This window comes from Megachile rotundata, chromosome 3, assembly GCF_050947335.1.
Source record: "Megachile rotundata isolate GNS110a chromosome 3, iyMegRotu1, whole genome shotgun sequence".
Classification (NCBI taxonomy): domain Eukaryota; kingdom Metazoa; phylum Arthropoda; class Insecta; order Hymenoptera; family Megachilidae; genus Megachile; species Megachile rotundata.
In genome coordinates, this window is record NC_134985.1 from 9,477,134 (window position 1) to 9,494,827 (window position 17,694).

At 33.8% G+C, this 17,694-nt stretch overlaps 1 protein-coding gene across 25 annotated transcripts in view; it reads left to right on the top strand.

The window, feature by feature from the left end:
- The window catches only part of Glut1 (Glucose transporter 1), a 68,096-nt gene that overhangs the window by 44,763 nt on the left and 5,639 nt on the right, over positions 1-17,694 (top strand). For 9 of the 25 annotated variants that reach the window (XM_076529682.1, XM_076529703.1, XM_076529681.1 and 6 more), the window contains 2 exons: positions 2,914-2,946; positions 11,738-11,835. The exons of 1 other annotated variant lie outside the window; for it this stretch is intronic. In XM_076529682.1, the coding sequence (XP_076385797.1) occupies positions 2,914-2,946; positions 11,738-11,835 (131 nt within the window). 15 more of the 25 variants (XM_076529691.1, XM_076529690.1, XM_076529692.1 and 12 more) reach the window with 15 other exon arrangements.

The window sequence follows — 17,694 nt, forward strand, 5'->3', positions numbered from 1 at the left end:
CACCCGGTGTCATAAAATACAGAGATCGCAATAAAAATACCGGGATGGAAAATTTTTTGCTACCAAACCCCGAGTTATTTCTAATAAAATCGGAATCTTTTAAATCCCGCGCCAAAATGAAGAGGTGGGAGTCCTGTTAACGAGAAACCATAAAACTCTCCAAATCTCCACCATGAACATTATACGAGAACAATCATTTTTGCAATTACCAACATGAATAATAAACTGTAAATTTACCACAATGTATTTCACATGCAACACTTTAACGTTTCTTGTTTGCACTAGAAATTATTATATGTGTAGGGAGTAGAGCTGTAAAAATTGAAGTACTCGAAGGTATTCGAGTGTTCGAATTATAAATCTGGGCTGGTATTCGAACATTCGAATATTTGAAGTTTAGAATTTCTGATCTGAGCTTTTCTGGTATTCGAATATACAAATGCTGAAATTATTTTAGTAGTGCTGAGATATTCGAATAATTTGAATTCTGGTATTTGGATATTCGAATTTGAGTACCATTAGTGTTCGAATAATTTGAATTCTGGTATTACTACGCGTGGAATTACTACGCATAGAATTACCACGCACCGAATTACTGCGCGTAGAATTACCACGCGTGGAATTACTACGTGTCGAATTACCACGCGTCGAATTACCACGTATCGAATTACAACGCGTCGAATTACCACGCGCCGAATTACCACGCGTCGAATTATCACGTATCGAACTACCACGCGTCGAATTATCACGTATCGAATTACCATGCGCGGAATTACCACACACTGAATTACCACGCGTGGAATTACTACGCGTAGAATTACCACGTGTGGAATTACTACGTATCGAAATACCACGCGTCGAATTACCACGTATCGATTTACTACGCGTCGATTTACCACGCGCCGAATTACCACGCGCCGAATTACGACGCGCCGATTTACCACGCGTCGAATTATCACGTATCGAATTACCATGCGTGGAATTACCACACACTGAATTACCACGCGTGGAATTACTACGTATCGAATTACCACGCGTCGAATTACCACGTATCGATTTACTACGCGTCGAATTACCACGCGCCGAATTACTACGCGCCGATTTACCACGCGTCGAATTATCACGTATCGAATTACCATGCGTGGAATTACCACACACTGAATTACCACGCGTGGAATTACTACGCGTAGAATTACCACGCGTGGAATTGCTACGCGTAGAATTACCACGCGTGGAATTACTACGCACTGAATTACCACGCATGGAATTACTACGCACTGAATTACCACGCGCTGAAATGGTATTCAAATATTCGAATTTGAGTGCTATTAGTATTCAAATAATTTGAATACCGGAATATTTGAATATTTAAGTTTTCAAAGTTCAAATCCGAATTTCACTATTTTAATGATACGAATATTTTGAGTTCTTGGAATTCGAGTGTTATCGATATTTGGATATTCGAATTACGCAGCCATAATAGAGGTACTTAGCGAGAAATTAAAATTTAAAGATATTACTTGTAAACAGTACATAGAATTTTGAGATCAATGTAAACGACACGACACAGAATCTCGTAATGTAGAAATCATTAGAACACACGAGATTACATACACATGTACGACACCATTGAAACGTGTTCATGGTGATACTCGCATGATTGTACAGTGACAATTATTGTTTATACCGTAGATTGCCGACAATCTTTCTTGGCATTTATGTTACACCGAGAAAAATTCTTTTTGTAACTCAAAGAAGGTAAAACATTGTTCGTAGATTGCTGACAATGGGATCAATTAACAAATCAATTAAATTATGCAATCGAGATAATTGAGATAATTAGACTGTCATCAGCTATGATCGTTTGTTTTACCTTCTCGTTTTGATTTATTCGAAGATTAACATACCTGTTGATTTGTAAACCTCTGCTGAGTAGTGATGGGCTTAAGTATCTCAAAAAACGAAACAGTGCTTTCAAAGTAAATTTTTAACGCAAGTTTGCAAAATCACAAATATTAAAATTCTTAATTTCACATACTTACAAATTGGTAAATTGATAAATTGATACATTATACACTTATAAATTGATAAATTGGTACATTGATAAATTGATGAATCGATGAATTGACGAATTGACGAATTGATGAATTGAGGAATTGATGAATTGACAAATTGACAAATTGACAAATTGATAAATTGACAAAGTCACAAATTTTTATATTTCCAAAATCCTCAAATGGAGAAATTCTGAAATTCTTAAAATCTGAACTTCATCAATTCCCACTCTCCCAAACTCTAATTTTTCTAATCCCACAGCCCAAAATCCCCAAAATTATCCAAATTGTGAAATCCCCAAATTCGAAACTGTTCAACCCCCCAAATTCCCTAAATTCCTTAAACTTCCAAATATCCAAACTTCAGTAATTCCATTTCTAAATTCACCCCACTGAAAATTTACAAATTTCACCAAAACGAAACAATGAAACGTCACTTTTCTTACTTACAGAAACATCCCCATTCCTCCCCCAAAAAAATTCCCAAACCCCATCAGAAAATCACCTCTCGCAATTAACAAAGCATCTCCTCTAAATCACCTCCCAGCATATGAAGTCTATAATACAAAAGTTGCCTATTAACATAGCCTACAAAACGCAATTGGCCAAGTATGCAAATAACGCACTTGATCCCATCATTAACGCCAAGCTTGAAGCTTCGTAGTCTTACCGTTACGTATTCTCTCCCTCCAAGGCCAACTGGATATTACTACATTTATTTGTTTAGCATATTGTACATGTATTATTTGAATAAATCGTTATTTTAATGGTTCTGGTAAATTGTTTAAGCTGAACTTCATTAATACGATGACAATTGTGATTCTACATGTCGTAATTGTGCTTTCTATGTTATTTGGAGCAGGAGCAGCTTGCGGGACAGCAGACTTTATGGGTGAGTCACAACAATAAGTTCCCCTGTTACTGTGGTGGCTTCGTTACGATCTCTATATTATATATACTTATCATATACATATATATATAATATACATTATATATATACAAATTTCTAAGGATTACTTGAATGCATGAAAATCAGTTACCAAAGACACCACTAGTCGTCTTTAAAAGATAAAGGATTATTTTTTAGCAATCCTTTGATTTTTGCGATCTTCAAATTATTTCTTGTCCAATTTTGAAGGTTTTTTTACGCTCGTTTCTTTGAACAATAAGAAGGAAAGAGAAGAAGTAAAAAATAATCCTGTCCCTGCCTATTTAAGTGACTACCATTAACTTCGGTCTAACAGCCTGGCATGTTGAAACATCTTTACTTACTATCAGCTCATTGTGAGCCTCCATTTTCATGCGCTATTATCCAGTCAGGCTAACTTTTTTAATCGTTGATCAACGAGAAGACATAGTTGCATGAAATAACTCTCGTTAAGACAAACTGTAATTTTTTTACGTTTTTCTGTTGCGAAGATACATTTCACAGTTTCTAATAGTTCTTCAGGGCTATTATGTGATTGATACCCCCCCAATGCTTTTAGCGATCTCGTGAGTTTAAGAAAGACAATCCTGTGACCTGTTTCTTTCTCTTTTTTTGGCGAGGTTTGATGTTATTAATATTGGCGTAACTGGGTCGAAGTGGGTTTTGAATTGGGTTTCACTGGGTTTCACTGGGTTTCTAATTGGATTTCACTGGGTTTCGAATTGGATTTCGCTGGGTTTCGAATTGGGTTTCACTGGGTTTCGAATTGGGTTTCACTGGGTTTCGAATTCAATTTCACTGGGTTTTGAATTGGGTTTCACTGGGTTTCGAATTGGGTTTCACTGGGTTTCGAATTCAATTTCACTGGGTTTTGAATTGGGTTTCACTGGGTTTCGAATTGGATTTCACTGGGTTTCGAACTGGATTTCACTGGGTTTTGAATTGGGTTTCACTGGGTTTCGAATTGGATTTCACTGGGTTTCGAATTGGATTTCACTGGGTTTTGAATTCGGTTTCACTGGGTTTCGAATTGGATTTCACTGGGTTTAGAATTGGGTTTTATGTGGGTTTCACTGATTTTCGAATTGGGTTTCACTGGGTTTCGAATTGGGTTTCACTGGGTTTCGAATTGCGTTTCACTGGGTTTCGAATTGGATTTCGCTGGGTTTTGAATTGGATTTCAATGGGTTTCGAATTGGATTTCACTGGGTTTCGAATTCGATTTCACTGGGTTTCTAATTGGACTTTACTGGATTTCGAATTAGATTTCACTGGGTTTCGAATTAGATTTCATTGGGTTTCGAATTGGGTTTCACTGGGTTTCGAATTGAAATTCTTTAATCAGAGGAAGTGTAGATTTCTTGGGAGAAATGTGGATGTTTTTTTATGAGTTGATGTATTCAATTTTTAGATTCTTGGGTCTTTGACTCACTTTGTGAATTACAATTTTTAGACTTTGTAATTTTGGGTTTTTAAAATTTTTAATTTTGCAATAAGTCAAAAATTCGAATTTGTAGAATTGCAGATTTGAGAAATTTTTTAATTTGTATGTCTTCAAGTTTGGGGGTTTTTTAAGGACCTGAATTTTGCAGTTTTCAAATTTTCAAATTAGAGAATTTTCAAATGCACTAATTCTCAAATTTCTCAAATTTTTCAAACTTCTTAAATTTCTCAAATTTCCTAAACTTCTCAAATTTCTCAATTTTCCCAAATTTCTCAAATTTCCTAAATTTCTCAAATTCCCAAATTTCTCAAAGTTACTAAATTTCCCAAATTTCTCAAATTCTCAAATCCCAAATTTGCTAATTTCCCAATTTCTAAATTACCAAATTCTCAAATCCCCAAATTTGCAAATGACCAAATTCTTAAATCCTCAAATTTCTAAATTACCAAATTTTCAAATCATCAAATTGGCTAATTCCCAATTTTCTTAATTTCCAAATTCTTAAATCCTCAAATTTGCTAACCCCAAAATGTCTAAATTACCGAATTCCCAAATCCCCAAATTCCAAGTTTCTCAAATTCGGAAATTCCCACATTTCGATAATTCCCCAATTTCTACAATCTCAAATTTCCAATTCACCCCAAACCTAAATTTTCCAATATTCAAAATCTCCAAAAATCTTCGACTACGTAAATCTTCACCTATCCCAATTTCTAAATCTTCAAATTCAAAAACCCCCAATTTTCTAAATCCTCACAAACTACCCCATCAAACATATCCCACCATCATCATAAAAATACCACTACAAAGTAGTAGAAACCCAAAACTAGTAAAAACCTAAAGCCAGTAGAAACTTAAAACTAATAAAAGCATAAAAATAAATAGTAAAACAAAACTACTATAAAAAGTGCAAATAGTAGTCCCAGTTACGCCAATGTATAGCCCCAATTTCTTTCGACTAATTCCCTCCCGGAGCCTTGTACTTTTCTACAGCATGCTCCTGTTTCGTTTTTATCTCGATTCCTCCGTTTCTTTTTTCTTAGTCGAAACCCGATCAATGTTCGACGACAGAGCAAGCCTTGGAAATAATTTTCATGTCGATAGTTGGCACGAGTTTAATGGCGCTGTACTGTGCGACTGCATGTTAGTGCTTACATTTACTGTTTGGCGTACAAATCATTTTCTGAGTTGTATACAGAGTAATAGATATACGTTTTTATACTCGATTAGGCAAACGCAGCAAGAGCCGCTTTGCATATATCTTCGACGAATAACGAGACATTATATTTAAAAATTGTTTTCAAGAAAAAAAAAAATGAAATATATATGAAAAGGGAAATTTTAACGTGTAGCATAAAAATGATTTTTTGCGTTCACGTTCCCTCGATCAGTGCAGCTCTTGATAAACTCGCAAGCTACGCATTTGTTAATATCTTTTTTCTAATTATTTTCTCGTCCCATTTAGTTCTTTCCTTATTGTGAATTACGCTGGAACAAGGTTTTGCCGAAACATTCGATGAATAGTAATCAGCTTCTCGTTATGAATGAATTTTAATCGATAGCCGGTCTTTATTCGTTGCTTATGATTTAGTCAAGTTTTTCATTCAATTTGTTCGTTTATGACGGTGATGGGCTAATGGCCAGGGGCAAAGGGCACGGGCTTGTGGGCTTTTGTATTGTAGTGGTGGTTATTTCTGTATTTGGATTTCAAATTTTAGAATTTTTGAATTTTTGGTTAGTCAAATTTTGTGTTTGCAATTTTTTGAATTGTTAAATTTTTAGATTTGTAAATTTGCAATTTTATAAATTATTGAATTTGTAAATTTTTAATTTCTTGAATTGCTAAATTTCTAAATTACCAAATTTTCAGATTTCCAAGTTTTTAAATTCCTAAATTTCTAAATTTGCAATTTCCTAAATTAACAAATATCTATACTTGCAATTTCTTGAATAACCAAATATTTAAATTTGCAATTCCCCAAATTACTAAATTTCTAAATTTACAATCTGCCATATAACTAAAGTCCTACATTTCCATATTAGCGAATTTTAGACGTGGAAATTTAGAAATTTGTAAATTTGTAAATTTTGGCTCTCAAAAATTTGAAATTTGACAAGTTTGGTAATTTGCAAATTTGAGTATTTAAAAATGTGGAAATTGCTAGATTTGTAAATTTGTAAAAATTGTAAATCTCTAACATCCTAGCACACGTAACACGTTCGTGCCCACGAGTTCCTGTACGGTCACCTGATCCGCCCATCACTGTTTTATGAAACAACCGTAACGCTATAGTTGAGATTAATTGACATAGATATTAGAAAAGAAAGAAGCTACATTTTTCTCCTTGTCTTTTATGATCGAATGAGTGCTACTTATCAATTTTATGATTGTGTATGTTTCACTTTTTACGTGTCCAGTAAACGCATTTATGTGATCTCATCAATACATACATACATATATATACCTACACATATTACTTGTATTTATAAATCGCTTGGGCAAACTGCAGGATATTAGCGATTTTTCATGATTCATTTCTTTTAACCTGAAGCATTAATACTTGTTATAAAATTGAACATTTTTAATCGAGGCCCAGTCATGGTGCGATAGAAATATATTATAAACAGGGAACTCATTTATTATTTAGAAATCACATCGAATTTATTGTTAAACAACAGTCTATTAACAAACTGTTTTTGAGGTATTTTTTCATGCGACAGTAAATTGATAATTGTCATGACATTGAATTTCAATACTGCAAAATATTGTAACATATATTACAATTTTAATACTGCAAAATAGTTTTATTTGCTCGCACATAATTTTTATTTAATTTATTTTAGGGACTTCTTAATTCATTCATGGTTGAATTAAAACTAATGGAATATACAGGGTGTCTCACAACTAGTGTGGGTCCCTGAAATGGGGGGTAACTGACGCGATTCTGAATAAGATTTCCCTTTGCAAAAATGAGGATTGAAGCTTAGTTTTTGAATTATTAAGAAAAACACGGACTAATCAGAGTGCGAGGATTATTACGCGTTGGACTACTACGCGTCGAATATCCACGCGTTGGACTACTACGTGTTGGATATCCACATGCTGGATTACTACGCGTTATATTACCACGCATTAGATTCCTACGCTTAGAATTACCACGCGTTGTATTATTACGCGTTGGATTACTACGCGTAGAATATGCACGCGCTAGATTACTACGCGTTGGATATCCACACGCTGTATTAGTACGCGTTGGATTACTATGCATTGGATTACTACGCGTAGGATCACCACGCGTTGCATTACTACACGTTGCATTACTACGCGTTGGATTACCACGCATTAGATTCCTACGCTTAGAATTACCACGCGTTGTATTATTACGCGTTGGATTACTACGCGTAGAATATGCGCGCGCTAGATTACTACGCGTTGGATTACTATGCATTGGATTACTACGCGTAGGATTACCACGTGTTGCATTACTACACGTTGCATTACTACGTGTTGCATTACTACACGTTGCATTACTACGCGTTGGATTACCACGCATTAGATTCCTACGCTTAGAATTACCACGCGTTGTATTATTACGCGTTGGATTACTACGCGTAGAATATGCGCGCGCTAGATTACTACGCGTTGGATTACTATGCATTGGATTACTACGCGTAGGATTACCACGTGTTGCATTACTACACGTTGCATTACTACGTGTTGCATTACTACACGTTGCATTACTACGCGTTGGATTACCACGCATTAGATTCCTACGCTTAGAATTACCACGCGTTGCATTACTACGCGTTGGATTACTACGCGTAGAATATGCGCGCGCTAGATTACTACGCGTTGGATATCCATACGCTGTATTAGTACGCATTGGATTACTACGCGTAGGATTTCCACGCGTTGCATTACTACACGTTGCATTAATACGCGTTGGATTACCTCGCGTTGGATAACTACGCGTTATCCGAAGCTGCCGTTCTCGCGTCTGCGCACGCGTAATCCTCGCACTCTGATTGGTCCGTGTTTTTCCTTACTGATTCAAAAATAAAGCTTCAAACCCCATTTTTGCAAAGGGAAATCATATTCAGAATCGCGTCAGCTACATTTCAGGGACCTACACTAATTGTGAGACACCCTTTATTTTTTAATAAAATTAGGAATTATAAGTATTTATAAATACTTGCACTTTAGAACAAGTTATTCGCATTGTTCTATGATGCAATGTAAAATTACTTGTTTATTCGTTCAAACTTAAATAAACTATGTTCCAAATATGGAGCACTTTTCTTTGAAGAGATATACAAGGTGGAAAAAAATACTAGAATATCATTATTTATCGACATACACATAATTTTCATAAGTTATACACTATTGTAAGTGACACTAAGAACCATGACTTTCGATATCCCAAAACGAAACCATATTTTGTGTCATGACAATAAAGATAGAAACACATAAATATCTAAAATCACATAATATTTCACGAAATCATTTATAATTTTTACGTGTCATTTTTAATCGTTTCATTTAAATTCACACTTCACATTAACACTTTATTATCGTATTACGTCGATTATCTTGTAAGTACAGGTGTTCAAAATGATTGCAATCAGTACTGATTATACATTGAGCAATCAGTATCATTTGCTGCTGTTTTTGCATTTGTCCAAAGTGTTTATCTATAAGTATATTTTTTTGAAACACCCTGTATTGACATTCTTTCTTCAAGGTGATGGTATATTTCATATGATGATATTACTGTGTTTCTATCTTAAATATCATGATTTACTGTTTCGTGAATTTGTACTTTTACATGACAAAATCTCAGTGGCGCACCCAGAGATCTAGGGACTCTGACATCCTCGAACGAAGGAAAAAATATGAAAATTTTTCACAGAAAAATTTATTATGAAACATTTATTAAAATCTCTCATTTGTTATATACTATATCATGCACTCGTTGTACAAAATAAAAATAAGTACTATTAACTATTAAAAAATAAGTACTAATTGAAAAATTGTTTAAAATAAAATACTTTCGTCAAGCAAATTTTTATAATCATCTACTAAAGTATCAAACATGTTTCTATTCAGTTTGCATTAAAACTGTCTGTATTCAACTACCATTAGAAATATTTCTATTCATCCACCTTGTGTTAAAAATATGTTTATTTATTCAATTTACGTTAAAAATACTTTCATTCAATTCATATAAAAGATATTTTTATTCGTTCAATTCGGCTCCCTGCAAGATTAAGTCTCAAGAGCGTATTCATTCAATTTGTATTAAGAATGTTTTTATTCATTCAACTTGTATTAAAAATGTTTTTATTCAATTTGTATAAAAGATATTCTTATTCTACCTTCACGATTGAATCTTGAGTGCGCCACTGTTCAATGAAATAATTGAAAACGTGAATTAGGGACCCTCTAATCTGAATCACGAAGTGGCTGTATCGATTTCGTGTGCCGCCATTTTTCGGCAGAACCTGTGGCGCGAAATTTGAAACTAATAGTGTACTTTTGCTGAAAGATACAAGTTTTGCATATAATAAAATATATTATTTGGATTTATGATAATGGAACATTTTTCACTGTATTTTTATAGATGGAATACATATTTCAACGGTATAAAAAATAATGTATACGTGTACATTAAAAAATAGTGGACTTACAAATGATAGACGTGTATAACTACACATTAATTAGAAAAAAATTTGTTTTTTTAAATAAGTATATTAAGCACGATTTTGTACCTATTTTTGGTGACTTAAAATAAAGTTCAGTGACCTAGTAATAAAGATTTTTTAACAATTTGCTGTTTTGCAATGTAAGATTAAAAAATACAGAAAACAAAATATTTTGACAACAGAAGAATTGAATAAAAATTTTATTTATGAAACTTGTAACTTTTAGTTGAAGTACGCAAATGAAATATTAAATTTTGTCCAAAGGATTTTGCCGAAAAATAATGAACCTCGAGAATTGGGTTTAGGGGGTCTCGTGACTCACAAAAGTAATCGACGTCATGCGTGTACGTTGTTAGAATAAAAAAGCTTGATTATAACGTACATAACAGTGTTAACTAGGATTTCTCTCTGAAAATCGAACGCAAAGGCTCGATTGCCATGTAACATTATTATATTGCAGGGAAGAGGAGCTCGCCACTAACTCTAGCAAGGAGACCGTCCTATCTGACGCCACCACTGCCAACCATACCCACGCTACTGACAAACCATAAGAATAATAATAATAAAAAAGAACTATATCGAGAACGTCATTCACTCCAAATAAAAATTATTATAGATTCAATCGATCTAATCGAATAATTGTTATCGGCAACGATTTTTAGCATACTCGTAGCACACAAACTGCTATAAAACAAGAGATGTCATTGTATCACTGACTACACACACGTTTCTTGATTTTTCCATTTCTTTTGGAATCGATCATTCCCTAATATACGATATTATATTAACGAACGAATATTTCGGCATCACCGATAAGATACGTACATACATATATATACATATATATATATATTCTATGTTGTAAAATAAATCTGTTTGTTTATTTAATTACCGGTTTCAGTTCTCTTCCACTCGTACATGTGACCTCGACGTGGAGCATATACATATTTTTTTTTCATCGTTGGTCAAGCTTTTTGACCCAATTTTCGTTTACCTTGCAGGAGAGTTAAGAATATTCGCGCTGGGGATCGAATAGTCTCCGGCTACTTTTTCTATTATATTTTTTCTACGATTTAACACACGAGTCCCCGTGGACTTTTTCTCTCTTTAAAAAACGTCTGAAGATCGAAACGAACATGTCTAGAGTCTACTACACAGGCCAGTGAATCACTGTAAACCAAGGCTAGAAACTGTGAAATGAATTATGCTCATTTCGTCGGATGTGAACGAGAATAGGCAACTAAATGTGACATTGAAATTCGACTAATGGTAGCTTTGCGAAAGGGCGTGATGATAACGTACCACAGAACAATGATAGAAATAATTAATCGTGGCAGTTAAATAACGAACATTGAAATTTTCGAATTCAAATTCAGGTCAATTAGGATAAAATAAAGTAAAAAAAAGTATACACCGGATATATGCGTTGCGTTACGTTGACGAGTTGTATTGATAAAGACCCGCGGTTTTCTCATGGTTACGAGCAACGTCGGTGCATGTTGAATCGATGCCCTCGACGAAGATCTGGAATGTAATAAAGAGAAGGAAAGATTCAATAGACATGTATGAAGAAGCGGAAACTTGGACAAGTCGCGTGATGTTTTGCAGGAGCATGCTAAACTGTGTGAATGCATTAGAGGGACACATACCGCCAGCAGAGAGTGCAGCCCTGATGGTGGCCGAGGAGAAGCCACATCCTGATTCATGTAAGGCTTAAAAACCTGACCAAAAATCATCTGACCACGATATCATCTGTCGACATAGCCATTTTCTGTCTTTTCATGACAAACAATTCTTTCTGTCCTCACGTTGACGCCATTTTCCACTGCGATTTTTCTGTAAGATTAATTCGCAAGATTGGTACATTACTCAGGTTTTAGTCGCACTTTGATTATATGCAAGATCATTCTACACTTATTACATTAATATAATTTATACATTGATTAGTTTCATATGTGTATATTTGAAATAATAGAAATATTGAACTCATACTTATTTATACTTGTGAATTTGTAATGAATATGTTTAAGTTCAATGTTACTACTGCTTTAGAGAGGTAATAATTTAAGTGATGTTAAGTAAGATCATTAATTGTTAAATGTTAATTATTAATTGTTAAGTCAGATTAATTTTAAAATATAAAATCACACGATTTCATAAAGCTATTGCAAAATAGCAGTTCTGCAATATCAAGTAGAGCTATTAATTTAAAGATGTCTGACGTTCTTAGTACAAAATAGCCGAACTTAATATCTCATATGTGACATTCAATAATATACAGGGTATTTCACAACTAGTGTAGGTCCCTGAAATGTAGCAGATGTAATTCTGAATAAGATTTCCCTTTGCAAAAATGGGGTTTGAAGCTCCGTTTTCGAATTATTAAGGAAAAACGCGGACCAATCAGAGAGCGAGGATTACGTATGCGTAGACGCGAGAACGGTAGCTTCGGATAACGCGTAGTTATCCAACGCGTAGTAATGTAACGTGTGGTAATGCAACGCGTGGCAATCCTACGCATAGTAATCCAATGCGTAGTAATCCAACGCGTACTAATACAGCGTGTGGATATCCAACGCGTAGTAATCTAGCGCGTGCATATTCTACGCGTAGTAATCCAACGCGTAATAATGCAACGCGTGGTAATTCTAAGCGTAGGAATCTAACGCGTGGTAATCTAACGCGTAGTAATGCAACTCGTGGTAATGCAACGCGTGGTAATCCTACGCGTAGTAATCCAATGCGTACTAATACAGCGTGTGGATATCCAACGCGTAGTAATCTAACGCGTGCATATTCTACGCGTAGTAATCCAACGCGTAATGATGCAACGCCTGGTAATTCTAAGCGTTGGAATCTAACGCGTGGTAATCTAACGTGTAGTAATGCAACGCGTGGTAATTCTACGCGTAGTAATCCAATGCGTAGTAATCCAACGCGTACTAATACAGCGTGTGGATATCCAACGCGTAGTAATCTAGCGCGTGCATATTCTACGCGTAGTAATCCAACGCGTAATAATGCAACGCGTGGAAATTCTAAGCGTAGGAATCTAACGCGTGGTAACCCAACGCGTAGTAATGCAACGTGTGGTAATGCAACGCGTGGTAATCCTACGCGTAGTAATCCAATGCGTAGTAATCCAACGCGTACTAATACAGCGTGTGGATATCCAACGCGTAGTAATCTAGCGCGTGCATATTCTACGCGTAGTAATCCAACGCGTAATAATGCAACGCGTGGAAATTCTAAGCGTAGGAATCTAACGCGTGGTAATCTAACGCGTAGTAATCCAGCATGTGGATATCCAACGCGTAGTAATCCAACGCGTGGATATTCGACGCGTAGTAGTCCAACGCGTAATAATCTTCGCGCTCTGATTGGTCCGCGTTTTTCCTTAATAATTCAAAAACGAAGCTTCAAATCCCATTTTTGCAAAGGGAAATTTTATTCAGAATCGCGTCAGCTACCCCCTTTTCAGGGACACTAGTTATGAAACACGCTGTATTTATAGTAAAACCGATTTATCCTAAAATATTTGATACCAGAAAAATATCGTAAATATTTTACAACTCGATTCAATTCCAATATATTCTAATTTAATATTTTTGTTGTAATAACAAACTGCACGAATGCAGTTAAAAACTCACTTTAAAAATGACAGAATAAGATCCTAAAATCATAAAATCTTAATAACATAAATAAAATGATATCAAAATTGATAGGCGACTAAAAACTGATTAATAGTACTAATTCTCCTCGAATATTTAAAGTAGATAAATCAAAAATTCTGTATAAAAGCTTATATTTATTTTACCGCGCGTGTTCAGAAACGAATAAAAAAGATCAATGAAATATTTTTCACCGATATATTTAATCTGACAGGATTAAAAAGGATTGTTTGTTACGTGTCGCTTACTCTCATCTACCTCTCATTGTGCATGCCATCTATTGCCATCTATGTATGTTTGTAAATTATGTTTATTTGTAGTTTCATTGTGATACATTCGTTTCGAATTTATTTGCGACTATTATTTTTTTTCTGCTTTCAGTATGATTCAAAAGCGCAGAGGAATCAAAAGTGCTGATTATATGAAAAAATAAGTCAAAAAATATTACATTGCTGCTTCGCTACTACAAGACATAACAAGTGGTCCTAGCAGAGAACAATATCACACTACTTATATATATTTTCTTATTGACAATTTAGAAAGTTTAGCGGAGTACAATTGAACTGTTAATTGCATTGTAAACGACATGAAGCCACTTTTATCGTATACTATACCGATTCACAGATGTATTATATAACTAAGACCTTAGAAATTGAAAATTTTATCGTGTCGGTGTTCTTGTAAATGATCGTTTTGTTTATATTTTGTCGTCGATTCACGGTAAGAATTTTATTGAAGATTTTGGGTAAATATCGATCATGGATCAGGTATGATCAAGTGGTGGATCGTCAGTTATATCAAACCTTCATTACTAGCTTTTTAAAACTCTTGAGGGATGTAATGCATTTATTACTATAGGATATTTCATATAATTTGTATTAGATATTAACAAATTTTCAAATTTTTAAATAATTGAATTTTCAAGTTTATTAGTTTTTACATTTCTTAATTTTCAAATCCAGTACTTAAATTTCTAGATTTCCAACTCCTCAAATTCTTAAATTACTAAATTTTCGAGTTGATAAGTTTTAAATGTACAAATCCTCAAACACCCTTAGCTAATTCACAAATTTCTAAATTACCAAATTCTCAAATCCCACATTAGTAAACTTCCAAACTCTCAAATCCCCAAATTCTCAAATTTCAAATTTCTCAAATCCCCAAATTCTCAAATTCCCAAACTCTCAAATTCCAAATTTCTCAAATCCCCAAATTCTCAAATTCCAAATTTCTCAAATCCCCAAACTCTCAAATTCCAAATTTCTCAAATCCCCAAACTCTCAAATTCCAAATTTCTCAAATCCCCAAATTCTCAAATTCCCAAACTCTCAAATTCCAAATTTCTCAAATCCCCAAATTCTCAAATTCCCAAACTCTCAAATTCCAAATTTCTCAAATCCCCAAATTCTCAAATTCCAAATTTCTCAAATCCCCAAACTCTCAAATTCCAAATTTCTCAAATCCCCAAATTCTCAAATTCCCAAACTCTCAAATCCCCAATTTCTCAAATCCCTAAATTTTCAAATCCCCAAATTCTCAAATTCTTAAATCCCTAAATTTTCCCCCAAACTCCCAACATCCCAAATTCCCAAAAAATCCCCAAAATTCAAACCAAAAATTTCCAAACAATTATTACAGTAAAATTAACTTATCACCATATGATGGTGTTCACACAGCTGCTGACGAGAAGGCACTTGATCACGTCTGCCTACGTCCATTTTTGTCTCTAACATTCTTCTAAATAAAAAAAAAAATCGCGATTTCACTTTCACGTAACGTGACATTTCATTGGTCATAGTTCAATTTCTTAGCTTTTTCTTTTCATGAACTCACACTGCTTCAGCCAACTACTCACACCATACACTTGATTGAAAGTTGAATCTAGAAGTAAATTTGACTTTGAGCATAGAGCTTATATTTCTGACAACGTTGCAAGATATGTGAATATTAACTAGCGATTGTAAATACAGATTACTGTGAATATAGAAATAGACCGTAAGATTAATTGTAACAAAAATTTTTTATCGTCTAACAAAGTCTCAGCATTATAAGCTCTATCATTTATATGTCTCTCTTCTGTCATCTGTGTGTGTAATATATGGTAATTGTCCGATTATATACATATATCTAATTCTAGTCAATTCTAAGTATTCTTATCATTCTTCTAAATAAAATTGGTAGATTTTTCCATTCTAAGAATATATATATATTATATATATACTTATGCGCTATTTAACACTGGCCTTTGTAGTAGTTTCAATGGAGGTAGGCCATTAAGGATAACACACATGGGTCGCCATAGATAAAATGCAAAGACATAAAAGAATAAGGAGTCATATGTTGATAAAACGAGAACAAATTGTATCCACATTACTGTTATTTTTTTATATGAAACTGTAAAACCGACTTAAAAAAAAAAACGCAGTTGGAGCATGAGTGGTGTTGTAATGGGCATGTCAGCATGAATGTATTTACTTTATTTGAGATTAAAAAGAAAGAGGAATTCTGAATAGCAAAATATCGATCTTCACGCACTTTCATTTCGATAAATTTTGTTTATCCTTGAGCTTACAAAAGCAACATTCGAGGATATAGTATCTCGATCTAGGCAATCGATATTTAAACGAATTAAACGCAACACATGCTTAAATCGAAGCTTTTCAAAAGCATTTGCCGAACACGACATTTTTAAAGGTATATCAAAATGTATCGTACGAAAAGTTAACTCTTGAATGGCGGTTACGTGGAGATGGGTCTTTATTGATACATTTGTTTTTCGGACATTTTTTGGAATTTTCACGTTTTGACCCATCTTCAAAGTTCGAGGGTTAATCAAACACGTCATGTATAAAACTTAAGGAGTTATCATTGTTCTATTTTGCAGGTATTTTTAAAACATTTTTTGGGAATTAAAATTTACTGTACGGATAAAAAGAAGATTTTAGCTGATTTTTTAAAAGGTTTCTTAGGATACCAAAATATAAATTACATTCGTTTATAGTTTCGATTTTGACAAAATCAAAAACGGTCTTCTATAAGTTCAATTCGAAACTCGAAGTAAAGGTACAGGTATATTTTTAATCTTTTTTAATGCACAAACTGTCATTTTGTACACGAAAATGAATTAACATTTAAATGAATTTTTATGTAACGATACTAACGATGTACTAATATTATTGATAGAAAATCATGAATTAACCACTCATCAATTTTAAGTGAATCGAACTCACTGTCACAGAAAGATATAACAAGGTCGTATAATATGAAATGATATTTTTTTTGGGTTATGCAAACTTTTTCTAAACTTATACAATTTTACTGTGTTAAATAATTGTGACAAAAATTTTATTCGTGTCTTTATTTTGTATATAATAGTTAATTGTAAATCCACCATGTAACTGTCCGCCATTTTGTAGACGCTAAGCTAAATGGCGGACGCTAACCTTGTAATGGAGTATCGATTTTGAGGTTACCGATATTTTGAGTTATATATTCTCCGATATTAAGTTCTATACTGATTCATATTATTAAATATTTTCACGAATATTATTCTTTAGAAAATGATATCACGTTTCTTGGTAAATCGTTTCATATCACACGACCTAATATTTACTGATGCTACATTGTCTTGTAACTGTTAGTGCAATTGGAAGATTTATCTCAGTTAATCTCTTTGTATTCCTGCATTACAAAGTTAAATGTGAAGGTTAATTACCTAGTAATATTAGTATTAATGTCTCTTGTAACTTTGACTACATGAAATTTTACCAACTTCAAACATAAAACAATTAAAAAACGTGACTTAAAATCTCAAACTGAGGTTACACTCCTACATATGTATGTTGTGTACACTCCTACGTATGTTAGGAACCCCAAAAGTTGTACATAACCAAA